This window comes from Musca domestica, unplaced genomic scaffold, assembly GCF_030504385.1.
Source record: "Musca domestica strain aabys unplaced genomic scaffold, Musca_domestica.polishedcontigs.V.1.1 37, whole genome shotgun sequence".
NCBI classification, from domain to species: domain Eukaryota; kingdom Metazoa; phylum Arthropoda; class Insecta; order Diptera; family Muscidae; genus Musca; species Musca domestica.
In genome coordinates this window covers 3,445,633-3,460,527 of record NW_026712321.1, presented here as the reverse complement: position 1 = coordinate 3,460,527, position 14,895 = coordinate 3,445,633, and the positions used below count along the sequence as shown (strand labels likewise).

At 31.6% G+C, this 14,895-nt stretch overlaps 1 protein-coding gene across 4 annotated transcripts in view; it reads right to left on the bottom strand.

Annotated features, from left to right (window-relative positions):
* The window catches only part of LOC101891049 (hemicentin-1), a 364,516-nt gene that overhangs the window by 71,130 nt on the left and 278,491 nt on the right, over positions 1 to 14,895 (bottom strand). For all 4 annotated transcript variants that reach the window (XM_020035593.2, XM_020035595.2, XM_020035594.2 and 1 more), the window contains one exon: positions 11,996 to 12,109. In XM_020035593.2, the coding sequence (XP_019891152.1) occupies positions 11,996 to 12,109 (114 nt within the window). The remainder of the gene's footprint in view (positions 1 to 11,995; positions 12,110 to 14,895) is intronic.

Genomic DNA, 14,895 nt, shown 5'->3' with positions numbered 1-14,895 from the left:
TTTCGGCCATTAAGCGGAGACTTACCAAATATCGGAAACTCCCATCGTCACCTTCTAATTCTATCTTAAATGGTTCTATTGTGTCATTAGTTGAAACTTCGGAAAACGCAGTTCCCAATTTAAGTTCGTTGTCCCGAACATCTAAGGATATGGGAACGCAGGTCGATACAATTGCTTCTGAAGTTGATTCAATGAAAAGTGCTAGAAACAACGTCTCGGGTTGGTTTCCTTCGGATAATGTTCACTCTCTTACCCTTCCTCCGTGCGATATTGAGGTTTTCAAAGGAGATTTTCTTTCATGGCCGACTTTCCGGGATTTGTTTACTACGGTTTTCATAAACAATGCCCGCTTAAGTGATATAGAGAAACTTTGCCATTTGGTGCAAAAAACATCCGGGGAAGCTAGGGAAATCGTAAACAAATTTCCTCTTACTCACCGAAGTTTCACTTTAGCTTGGACCGCTTTAAAAAACACATATGACAATAAACGAGTCATTGTAAATAGTCATCTGAAGATTTTATTTGACCTTCCCGCTGTAGATCGAGAATCTAGTTCCAATTTAAAAATAATTCAACGGGGCATAAACACTTGTTTGTCGGCTATGGCAGTTTATGATATTCCAACGGATCAATGGGATCCTATTTTAGTCTTTTTGTGCATTCAACGTTTGCCTAGGTTAACGGTCACCTTGTGGGAGCAAAGTATACGGGATAAATCAGCAATATCTTTGTGGTCAGATTTAGATGCATTTTTGACAGAGAGAATTCAGACTCTTGATTGTTTACGGGACATTAAGGGACCTGATTCACATACCAGATCTAATCAGGCCAGGGTTCAGCCTCACTTCACTAGCGCTTCGGTGAATGTTCCCGCCAAATCCACTTCGGAATTCTTTTGTTCCCTCTGCCCTAGACAAAACCATTCTCTTCGGTCATGTCCTAAATTCCGAATATTGTCGATAGAAAAGAAATTGTCTGTTGTCAAAACACAGGGATGTTGTTGGAACTGTCTGTCTCGGGGACATTCAGTTAAAGAGTGCAAAAGTTCTAATCGGTGTAGTATTTGCAAAGGCACTCATCATTCGTTAATACATAGACAAAGCAGTGATACTCGGGTATCAAATAGCTCATCCTCGCCCTCGTTTGCCCTATCAAATCCTAACGTCGCATCCACTTCTACTGGTTCTAATCCCACTACCACCAATACGCAAGTTTTTCACACATCGCAGAATAGGAATGTCTTGCTAGGTACGGCTATGGTCAATATCCTTCATCAGGGTGCCTCTTATCCAGTTCGGGCTCTAATTGATCCTGGATCTGAGGCGTCCTTCATTACTGATCGCATTCAAAAGCAACTTCGGTTACCAGTACGTACGGTAGATGCTACGGTTTCGGGTGTTAACGGTTCCATTTCTGCCACAGTAAGGAAAAATTGTTCGATTTGCCTTGGTTCTAACCACATTCCTTCTGTTAAGCTTGAGACCGTCGCTTTCATTCTCCCTCAGATTTCGGAAAACTTGCCTTCATTTGCTGTTCGGTCTAATCTTTTTGATCAATTGCCCAAGCTACCATTAGCTGATCCTCACCTCTTTGACAGTCGTCCGGTAGATTTGTTGATAGGTGCTGATTTGTATCCCCAGATAGTGTTAGAGGGAGCTCATCAAAAGGTTCTAGGGTCACTTGTAGCTCAAAATACGGTATTCGGTTGGATCCTAACGGGTCCATTGTTAGCAAAACATATGCAAGTTTTTAGTTCTAGGCTGCATTTCGAAAAAAAGGAAAATCTTTTAGGCGATTCAATATTGTCTCCTCCGATTAAAAGAGTTCGCAGAGGTTCAGCTGTACCTCAATCGTTTTGTAATAGAAAACGGGAAGAAAACTCACAAAATTTGGCTTGGAGGCTAGATCGAGTTGTTAAGGTTCACCCCGGCGGTAATGGAATGGTTCGGCTAATTAACGTAAAGACATCACAAGGGCCAATAACAAAGCGCGTCGTTCTCGCCAATTAAATTATGCTACTTTCTCTTGGGTTTCTTATTTATGTCACAATATACGGTTCGGATGGATTATTTTAAACTCATGCACTCGTTATCAATTTACAAATGAATTAATAAACAAAATATGAAATACGCTCACTAGAAACTGATCTCACGTCTTCTTACTCTTAAGTTACTTTGATTAAGTTCTTAACTTGTTGATTCCATTTAATTTATGGTCAAAGGGATCTCGGGATCCGTCGAATTACATTGCTTGCTACCATAAATTAAATGGCCAATACGAATTATATTGAATCCACGCAATTTGGTACAAACGAATACGAGAATAATTAATATTGCAAACTAATTTATATTTATAATTATTGTAACATTGTCCAATGTTTCAAGGTGGGCGGCAATGTTTAAGTTAGAATTGCAAATTGCCAAACGATCCAGAGAGCCTACGTTCGCTTAGTACGGACCGTAGAGAGATGCATTCTTGGGCTAAAAGGTTGCCTGCAACTTCCCCTTGGAGCCTACGTTCGCTTGGCTCGGACCGTAGGGAGAAAGCCTTCCCAGTCTGAAGATTTTCCCTACAACTCTCCTTGGGGCCTACGTTCGCACAGCTCGGACCGTAGGCAGCTTTTCCAAGTCATTTCTCTACAACTCTCTCTGGGTACTCTCTCAGCCCGTGTTGCTGTTAGAGATTTCCTGGAAGCATCGGTGCTTCCAGCCACCTCGATGCATTGCGACTTGGCATTCATAGTAACTCTCTTGCTAGCTACGGAGCTAACCGCATAAAAAAGGTAATCTGTCAACTCGGGTTGACAAACTCTCACAACAATAAACGGTCATTTATATTATATTAATACTAATCCCCCTTGGTTTTATTTATCTTTTTATTTCTATACGGTCACGATTTGTATGCCTGAGAGAACATCAACGTCTCATACGGAGGGAAACAACTGCTATACGAAGACGTGGACCTTCATCGCTCATTTTTAATTTTAAAGTTTTATTAATCTACTTCATTTCATTTTTATATAATAATTTATTTATTTATATTAAAATGAATGCTAGAATTTATATATTTTCTATTCAATATTCCTGGAAGATATATTTTTTATTTAGCAATATTTAAAAAAAAATCTTTACCCTTTATTTTATTTTATAATAATTTTGCTCTCTTCTTTATTCGTAATTTTGTTTAACAGCTCTGATGGTTAATACACAATATCATTTTTTTAGAAATGATTTCAATTAAATTTATTTAAAATAAAATATTTGGAATTTAAAAAAAATAATGGTGTTAAAATTATAAGTTGTTCCCTTCAAATCTAATTCGGTATTAGCCCAGATGACTGAAACTTTATTTTTAATATTTTTCAAAATAATTTAATTTAATTTTATATTATAATTAATTTTATGTTTTAACTTCTTTATTTTCAAGTTTTTCAATTTTCAATTATTTATAATTAATTTTTAGAGCTTTGATTTTAAATCAAATTCAGTATTTTTAGAAAAATATTTTTAATTAGCCCAGAAGACTAAAGCCACTTTTTTAATATTTTTAATAATAATAATTCCTTAAATTTATTTTTATGTTATAATTAATAATAATTATTAATTTTATTTTTTACTTCTTTATTTTCAACTTTTTACATTTTCAATTATTTAATTAATTAATTTTTAGAGCTTTGATTTTAAATACACAATTAAAAAAATTTAGAGAGATTTTGGACACAATTTGTTTAAAAATTTTTTTGATTTAAAAAAAATTATATATTTTCATTAAAATTGTTATTAAAATTTTATTTTCGCCCTTCGAAGTAAAATTCAATATTCCTAGAAAATATATTTTAATTTGTCAAGAAACCGTATTTAATTATTGTTCAAAAAATTTCTTTAGCCTTAGTTTAATTTAATAATTAATTTAATTTTTTTATTTTCATTTTTATAATTACCAGATATTTATTCTGAATTTTAACAGCTCTGATATTAAATACACCATTTGTAAAATTTATTTAGAAATGATTTAAATTTAATTATTTTAAATGAAAATTTTGAATTTTTTAAATTTCTCAATATTTAATTCTAATTATTCCCTTAACTCTCCCCACCTCCCACTCTCTATCCTTAAATCCCTTTGAAGCACTTTCCCCATTTGTCATCCACTTCTTCTATTTTTTTTTTGCCTCCGAGCTGTGTTGTTTAATTTATTGTGTGTTTATATATTTAAGCTTTTTGACATTTTCAAGTGCTCTACACAAATTCACACACATACATATAGAGGCAAACTCACACAATTACGCAATGTGTATGTGTATATAATGGCCAAGTAAACACTTGTGTACTCTTACACTTTTCACACACACATGTGTGTGTGGTTGTGTGTAGACCAAGTTAAACAACAACCAGCCATATCCAGTTTAAATGCCAAACACTTCAGCGATTGTGAAACTGACATTGAGATCCTTAAACGGGAGAGAGTGAAGAACAAAAAAAAAAAAAAAAAACAGAAAAAGATGCAAAAGCTATAACAACAACAGCACCAACAACAAAAAAAAAACAACAGACAAATAACCTCCATTGATAGACAGCCGGACAGACAGACAGACGGAGAGTCAGAAATACAAAACAACAAAAGTAAACAGACAGTCATGGCCACATGTGAACATGTTGACGACGACAACGACAGGAAGGACCTATACCAATACACAAATACAAATACACAAATACCATACCAACGGAAACGGAGAGAGACCAAGAACCGAAACGCAAACAAAACATAACAAAAATGTCAAACAAAACAATGCAAAGAAGGAGAAGAAAAAAAAAAAACAAAACAAAATAAAAACCCAACACAATGACACTTCAATGAAGCGTTAAAATACTTTAAGAAATGGACGAATGTCCTAGGATTTACAGTTGGCTTATGGGTAAGCAGGGGGGGGGGGGGAATTAATCGGTCTCCAATAGTCGAGTATTTTTTTGAAGAATATTTTATAAGGAGGAAAAAATTAGAAATTAAAATAAATATTTTTTAAGGACTAAAAAAGGCGGGTTTAAAAAATTGAATGACAAAAGTAGGTTTTTTTAAAAAATATATATTTTTAAAAATATTATTATATTATTAAAAAATATTTTTTATCTAACCCAAAAAAATATTTAAAAAAAATATAAATATTATAAATATTATTTAAAAAAATATATTTTTTGGGATTAAAAAATAAAAAATATTTTTAAATAATAAAATTGAAAATTAAAATAAATATATTCCTTTAGGGACAAACAAACGTGGTTTTAAAAAATTCAAGGACCAAGAAACGTGGGCTTTTTAATAAAATATTAATTATTTGAATTTTTTGAATCCACGTTTTTTTGTCCTTTAATGAAAGTGGATTTTTAACGAGTAATTTTTCCAGAACAATAAAAACTATGTTTATAAAAAAATTAGTTGATTATTTTAAAGAATATTTTTTTAAGGACCAAAAAAAAGGAATATTTTTTCCGAACCGAGAAATCTAGAATTTTGTAAAAAAACATTTTTCGGGAACCAACGAAAATTGGCGGAAATTTTGATGTTATTTAATAATCATTTGAAAACTCGAATGACCCATCAATGGAAGAGATTTTTTTTTTATTAAAATATTAAAGTAATGTTTACTCAAGGACCAACGAAAATATATTAAAAAAAATCAAGGACTAGCAAAAAGTAGAGTTAAAAAAATATATATTTTTTGAAGGATATTAAAATTTTTGAAAATATTTTTTCAAGGACTAACGAAATTATGATTTTCGAAAAAAGTAATATTTTTAAGGAACAACATCCTAAAAAGTTTTGAATAATTTTTTAACACAAAAAATATACGTGACATTTGGGCAAAATTTTTAGGGATAATAAAAACCAGAAATCTTAAATTTTAAGGATAACTCTTCCAATTAATATTTCGGTGACCAAGAAAAAAAAAACAAAAGACCAAAAAAAAAAAAAAAATAATTTAAAAAATCTGTAAAAGTCGGACCTTAAAGATTTTTTTATTTGAATATTTTCTAACATACTATAGCCATGGCAAGAGCGGATTTCACTGGAAGATTTTTTTTTTTTTTCACCTAACATCTGCACCTGTTGGATATACTTCTGATATTTTTATACCCTCCACCATACATGGAAGGTGTATTAATTTCGTCATTCCGTTTATAACTCATTGAAATAATAAATTCAGACATAACAAAGTATATATACAGGGTGAGATTAAAAAAACTGCAACCAATTTCAAACTTCTGTCATTTCTAAGCCACTCGTCCGACAGCTTTTAAAATTATTCCAGTGACAGCTCATTATATTGTTTAGAAGCGTACAAAGGCATTTTGGTGAGAATTTTTATTATTCGTGATGGAATTCAAGGGTGATAGTGGGACTATCACTTGTGGCTGGAAAACCACAAGTGGCTATCGTAAGAGCACTCCAGCATTTAAATGTGAATACATCTTTTGTGTCTCCCACCATCGCTCGTTATCGCCGTGATACTGGTAGCGTAGCCCAACGTCAAGGAAGTGGACGGAAGAAAACAGCAATATCAGCAGAAATGATTCGAAAAGTAAAGAAGCGACTTGATCTAAACCCGCGTCGAGTGGCCGAACAGCTCGCGAGCTGAACATATCGCAATATTCCATTCGGCAAATATGGTAAAGCTATAGAAATTGCAAAAATGCAAGAACCTACACCGCAGCAGAGAGAAAATAGACTCAAAAGAGCTAAAGAGTTGTTTCGCTTGGCCGAAAGTGGTGAACTGCCGAATTCAGTTTTCTCCGATGAGAAAACATTCGTTGTCCAGCAGTTTTTTGTGTTTACTTGCCAAAGAGGTCAGCTGAAAATGTGCACCTTCGGTTGGCCATCAGAACTCAAGCGCCGGCCATGGTGATGGTGTGGGCTGCCAATGGTCGCTCTGCGCTCGTATTAATCGACCGTGGCATCAGAATAAATGCCAAATATTAACGCGAAACTATTCTGGAGGGTGTATTAAAGCCTTGGGCACCCAAACATATTGGACGCAGACCTTGGACATTCCAAGAGGACTCAGCACGTGTCACCCAAGAATGGTTACAAAATGGGGTTAATCGCTTCATTTCCAGCGCACAATGGTCACCAAAATTTTCGGATACCAATCCATTGGACTATCGGCACTTTCTTCTAAGACCTGTCCGTCCGATACAGTTAAAACGAATATATATAGGAAGCAATATTTTTTTCCAGATCAGTCTTTTTGTTTGCAGGCAGGTCAATTCCGAAAATGGGCCATATTGGTCAAAGATAACGTAATGCCCCCACATAACGCTGATACCGCCCTGGAAGAGAAATGATCCACGATATCGTATCGCCCCGATATTCGATATTTTGACAATTTCAGTGGACATTATTCACCGCAGTTTTTTCAAATTTGGTATTTGAAGTTCGTAACGGATACTAAAGCCTATGACAGAAAATTGTCTGTGCAGATCTACGTCTTCGTATAGCCCTCATATAACGATACCTACCGATAGTCGGTATTTTGAGGATTTAACCGACATTGTTTCAAATCTCGTTTTTAGAGGTTCTAATGCAAACTAAGTCTATGACATAAAATTGTTTATGCAGGTCTAGGTCTTCATATAGGTTCCATATATCAGTACCTCCTTATTTTCGGTATTTTGATGACATTATTCACCGGAATTTGTTTTAAATTTCGTATTTAGAGTTGGTAATGGGAACTACAGTCTATGCCTGTGCAGGTCCAGGTCTTCGTATAACCCCGCTATGACTGTACAACCCTACCTTCGGTATTTTTAGGATTTTAGCTACAGTAAACATCGATTTTTTTTCAATTTTCGCATTTGGATTTCTTTATGGCTTATGACAAGAGTTGCCTATGCAGGTCCACGTATAAGCATAGGCCCCAATATAACGGCTATATTCGGTATTTTTGATGTTTTAACATAATTTTTAAGGGATTTTATTTATGTATTTATTTATTTTTTGGAAAATTTCCAAATTCGTTCAAATGGTGGAGGGTATTCAAAGTTCGATCCGGACGAACTTACTGATTTTTTACTTGTTTGTAATTGAAATATATTTTTTGAAAATCCATTTTTCGTTTATCCTGAATAAAATAAAAAAACGTCAAACAAAAATTTGTTTTTTGAAAATTATTTTTAAAAATAATATCCTTTTGTAGTCCTGGAAAAACATTTTTTTCATTCCCTGATCATTTTTTCTTTAAAAATAGTTTTTTAAAAAAAATATAAGAAGAAACTTGAGAATTTTTTTTAAAATTATAAAAAAATGTACATCTGTCGTCTCTCAAAAATATTTTATTAATATGCCATCTTTGATCCATAATAATCGTATTTAAAATGTAATCTGATTTTTATCTTCTCGAAAAAATATTTTTGAAATATATTCTTCAAAAAAAAAAAAAAAAAAAAATAAATAAATAAATAAATAAATAAATAAATAAATAATAATAATAAAATAAATAAATAATAATAAATAAATAAATAAATAAATAAATAAATAAATAATAATTGTCATGTATAGAAGATTTTGGAACCATCCATCGCCCTATTGGCTAGGTAACTGTGTTAATTGAATATAAATAGTAATAATAATTATAATAATAATAATAATAATAATAATAATATAATAATAATAATAATAATAATAATAATAATAATAATAATAATAATAATAATAATAATAATAATAATAATAATAATAATAATATAATAATAATAATAATAATAATATAATAATAATAATAATAATAATAATAATATAATAATAATAATAATAATAATAATAAAATAATAATAATAATAATAATAATAATATAATAATAATAATAATAATAATAATAATAATAATAATAATAATAATAATAATAATAATAATAATAATAATAATAATAATAATAATAATAATAATAATAATAATAATAATAATAATAATAATAATAATAATAATAATAATAATAATAATAATAATATAATAATAATAATAATAATAATAATAATAATAATAATAATAATAATAATAATAATAATAATAATAATAATAATAATAATAATAATAATAATAATAATAATAATAATAATAATAATAATAATAATAATAATAATAATAATAATAAATAAATAAATAAATAAATAAATAAATAAATGAATAAACTACCTTTTAATCCTTTTTTTTAAATCCCCTATCAACCCCTTATACAAACAATCAAACCTCTTCATAAAAAGTAGAATATTTTAAACAAACACAAAACATCCTTTTGTTGTTTATTTAAAATAACAGCAACAACAACAAAGCAGAGATTACAACAAAGGGGTTTCAGTTACAGTTATCCTGTTTACGTGCCACACTGCATTGTCACCGATACTGTGACAGCCACAAACAGAATATCTAACTTTAATGTTCCAATGTTTGCCGAGAGTTTCTCGGGTGGATGAGAGTGGCTCGAGTGACGAAGGGGGGGTGGGTAAGATGTGAGCTTAGCCAAGATGTTTGTATTTTTCTTGTCATGTCTTTGTCACGCATACAACGGTATTGTATTTCAAAATTCTTGTTTTTTATTTATTTTTTGTTTTGTTTTGTTTTTTTTTTTTTGTGGATTGTCTCTTTGTAGCTGTCACAAAGATTGTCCCTGTCAAGGATGTCGGTCTGTCTGTCTGCCTGTCTGAATATCGGTTGGTTGGTTGGTTGGTTGGTAGTTCCTTCGTTTGGCTTTTGTTTATGATTTGATTTTTCAAGTATTTTACTTTGTTTTGTTGCTCTTGAAATCGTGAAAGTGATATGTGTGTGAGTGTGTGTACAGAAAGTGTATTGAGGATTTATTTGTATTCGGATGGATTTAAGGTTTCGGGATATGAGGGGAGATTGGTATGGGGAAGGGGGAAAAACGGTGGCAAAATCTTAAAAAAACACAAGAAAATTTAACGCAGAGAAAATAAATGAAAAACAAATAAAAAAAGCTGTAAGTTCGTCCGGGTCGATCTTTGAATACCCTCCACCATTTGGAAAAAATTTGAAAATTTTCAAAAAAAAAAAAAAAAAAAAAAATAAAATCAGTTCAAAAAAATTAATTCTTTTTAAAAAATCTTTTAAAATCTTAAAAATGCCGAATGTAGCCGCTTTATTGGGGTCTATACGATGACGTGGTCCCGCATAGACAACTATTGTCGTAAACCATTGCAATACTCAAATGCGAAACTTGAATGAAAAAAATCGGTGAATAATGTATCTAAAATCATCAAAATACCGAATATCGGCAGGTAAGGTTATATTGGGGTTATACGAAGACGTGGACCTGCACAGACAATTTTCTGTCATAGGCTGTAGTATCCATTACGAACTCCAAATACCAAATTTGAAACAATTCCGGAAAATAATGTCGCTAAAATCATCAAAATACCGAATATAGGGAGGTACCCTTATATGGGGGCTATACGAAGAAGTTGGCCTGCACAGACAATTTTCTGTCATAGGCTGTAGTATCCATTACGAACTTCAAATGCGAAATTTGAAACAATTCCGGTGAACAATGTCGCCAAAAACATCAAAAACCCGAATATAGGGAGGTTCCGTTATATGGGGGCTATACGAAGACGTGGACCCGCACAGACAATTTTCAGCCACAGGCTGTAGTATCCATTTCGAACTTCAAGTACCAAATTTGAAACAATTCCGGTAAATAATGTCGCTAAAATCATCAAAATACCGAATATCGGGAGGTCCGGTTATATGGGGACTATACGAAGACGTTGGCCTGCACCGACAATTTTCTGTCATAGGCTGTACAATCCATTACGAACTTCAAGTACCAAATTTGAAACAATTCCGGTGGATAATGTCTCTAAAATCATCAAAATACCAAACATCGGAGGGTACCGTTATATAGGGGCTATTCGAAGACTTGGACCAGCACTGGCATAGACTGCGGTATCCATTACGACCTTCAAATACCAAATTAGAAACAGTTCCGGTGAATAATGTCGCCAAAAACATCAAAATACCGAATATCGGGAGGTACCGTTATATGGGGGCTATACGAAGACGTGGATCTGCACAGACAATTTTCTGTCTTAGGCTGTAGCATACATTACGAACTTCAAATACCAAATTTGAAACAATTCCGGTAAATAATGTCGCTAAAATCATTAAAATACCGAATATCGGGAGGTAAGGTTATATTGGGGTTATACGAAGACGTGGACCTGCACAGACAATTTTCTGCCGTAGGCTGTAGTATTCATTACGTGCTCTAAATACCAAATTTGAAACAATTCCGGTAAATAATGTCGCTAAAATCATCAAAATACCGAATATCGGGAGGTACCGTTATATGGGGGCTATACGAAGACGTGGACCTACATGGCCCATTTTCAATACAAAAAGTCCTGCAGACATAAAATACATTTGAGCGAAATTTTATCAATCTACTTCAAGTTGTTCGGAAGCTAGAGTGATTTCCACAGACGGACAGATGGATAGTTGGACGGACATCGCTAAATCGACATAGAATTGTATGCTGATCAAGAATATTTATATATACTTTGTGGGGTCTATAGTTTATATTTCGAGGTGTTACAAACGAAATGGCAAACTTAATATACCCTCCATACTATGGTGGAGGGTATAATAAGCAAAAATGGATTTCAATTCATGCTGAAATTTTTGGAAGGATATTAATATCCTTTAAATATCAAGAAGGATTTTTTTATTTTAAGGGATTCCCCGATATTTTAAATAGCTGCCCAAGTCCCTGACCGGCCACTGTCGATAACATTCTCATAGATTTTTTATTCTTATATTCCATTCAAGCATTTGAATTCCATATCATTATTTTGTTATCCTATTTCTCACCTTCTCCCACTCTCCCTCCGAATTCGCCGGAAATTATATTGTCATTTTCCATACAATAACAATACCAACAACAAAATACAATACAAATACATAGAATAGACAATACAATAGAACTTACCCCCGATGGCAACACAAGTTATATTTATTATGGCACCTTCATTGTATGGACCCAGGACATGATCCTTTATTGTTGTACCTTTGTGATCCAGTATTATAATCGACTCGGGTGGAACTGCAAAAAAAAAAATGGCAAAGAGAAGTGTTAAAAAAGAATGGGAAAATGGAGACTTAGGTAAATAACTTATCAGACCAAATGAAGCATTACAAATGCCAACAACAATGGTAAGTGGTAGAAGGACGCTTACAATGGGATTCAAAACACTAGCTGTTAAGGACATCAGAATATGATGACAAAGGAAATAAATAAATAAATAAAATAAAAAAATAAAAAATACTAAGATGGTCTACATTTAGTCCTTGAGAAAATATTTCTTAAAAATCTACCCCTAGTCCTTGCAAATACATTTTCCAAAAATCCAGGGTTTGTGCCCTCTTTGTCCTTAAAAACGGCAAATCTATTTTTGTTCCTTAAAAAAATATATTTTCAAGACGATATTTTCTCCCTGAAAAAATTAAATTTAAAAAGAACCAAATTTCTGTCCTTGGACGGTATATATAAATATACCTTAGGCCTTGAAAATATTTTCTTAAAAATACACATTCGGTTTGATTTGTAAAAAATATTATTTAAACATAAACATTTTGTCCTTATAAAGATTACAATTTAATCTACGGTCCTTCAAAACCCCTTCTTACATCTCCACGTTTAGATTTTGCTAATATATTCCCCATAAATCCACAATTGGTTGCCTCTATAAACTTGAAAAAAAAACTTTGGATATCTTTGTTCGGTCCTTAAAAAATACCTCTTAAAAGAAACACTATCCTTGAATAGATGGTCCTTGAAAATTATTCCACAAAAATCAATCCATGGTCCTTGCAAATGATTTCCTAAAAATATATATTAGATCCTTGAACAGATGTGTATTGTCCTTAAAAATATAATACAAATATAACAACATTTGGTCCTTGAAAAATTTACACTTCAATCCATATTGAAGAAATATTTTCTACATGTAGTCCCTGCAAAAGTATTCCCCCTACCACCCAAAAAAAAAAAAAAAAAAAAAAAAAAAAAACATTTGTGGCCTCTTAGTCCTTGAAACAAAAATACGTTTAAAATCCATGTTTAGTCCTTGAGAATATTCCTTATGCAACGATAGTTGTTCCTTGAAGATCTAGTCCTTAAAAATCCACATTTGATCCTTGAAAATTATTCCTAGGAAATTAACGATTGGTCCTTAAAAATATTTTCTTAAAAATTCACATTTGTTTTTTTCCTTAAAAATAGACATGTATTGTCCTTAAAAAATATTATTCGAACATCAACATTTACACCTTAATAGAATTACGCAGAATCTTCGTTTTGTCCTTAAAAAATAACCTTTGAAAGTTCTAGTTTGGTCTTTGAACAAATATATCCTTTAATAATACAAAATTGATCGTTGAAAAATCTCATTTTAAAAATTCAAATTTATTCCTTGGAAAAACGTCCTTTAAAAATCCTCTTTTATTCCTTGAAAAAAAAAACTTCCTTTAAAAATCAACGTTAGATCCTATAAAAATCTACTTTTGGTCAGTGAAAAATTATGGTTTACTTACATAATACATCCCTGGAAAAATATTCTTAAACAATCCCCAAAATATCCCCCAAAAATTCACTTTTGGTCCTTTGAAAAAATATGCTTTTAAAATTTATGTTTGATCCTTTGAAAAATATGCTTTAAAATCTTTGTGTGGTCCTTTGAAAAAATATCCTTTAAAAATCCACAAAATATTCTTTAAAAATCCACATTTGGTCCTTTGAAAAAATATCCTTCAAAAATCCACATTTGGTCCTTTGAAAAAATATCCTTTAAAAATCCACAAAACATCCTTTAAAAATCCACGTTTGGTCCTTTTGAAACAATATCCTTTAAAAATCCACGTTTGGTCCTTTGAAAAAATATGTCATAAAATCCACGCTTGGTCCTTCGAAAAAATATGCCACAAAAATCCACGTTTAGTCCTTTGAAAAAATATGCGCTAAAAATTTACGTTTGGTCCTTTGAAAAAATATGTCATAAAATCCACGCTTGGTCCTTCGAAAAAATATGCCATAAAAATCCACGTTTAGTCCTTTGAAAAAATATGCCATAAAAATCCAAGTTTGGTCCTTTGAAAAAATTTGCCATGAAAATCCACGTTTAGTCCTTGAAACTATGTTTTAAGAAATCCACGTCTAGTCCTTGAAACTATTTTTGAAGAAATCCACGTTTAGTCCTTGGAAACAATTCTTTAAGAAATCTACGTTTGGTCCTTGAAAACTATTTTTTTAAGAAATCCACGTTTGGTCCTTGGGAACTTTTTTTTATGAAATCCACGTTTGGTCCTTGGAAACAGTTCTTTAAGGAATCCACGTTTGGTCCTTGAAAACACTTTTTTAAGAAATCCACATTTGGTCCTTGAGAACTATCTTTTTTAAAAATCCATTTTTGGTCCTTGAAAACTATTTTTTAAGAAATCCAATTGTATTTCTTTACATTTATCTTTAAGGAAATCCTAGTTTGGTCCTTGAAAACATAAATCCTTTAAACATCAACGTTTGGTCCTTGAAAACATTTTTTTCTTTAAATCCACGTTTCTTCCTTAAAAACATTATTTTCTTTAAATCCACTTTAGTCCTTGAAAACTGTTTTTTAAGAAATCAATGTCGTCGCCAAGAACAAGTTCTTAAATAAAAGCCCTAAAAGTCTACGATATATCCTGAAAAAATCCATGTTCAGTCCTTGAAAAAATTTTCCTTAAATACCACCATTTGTCCTTGAAAAGTATTTCTTAAAAATTCAAGTTTATTTGTATTTTGATCAAGAAAATATAATTATTTAAAAATTCTAATTTGGTCCTTGAGATAAAATT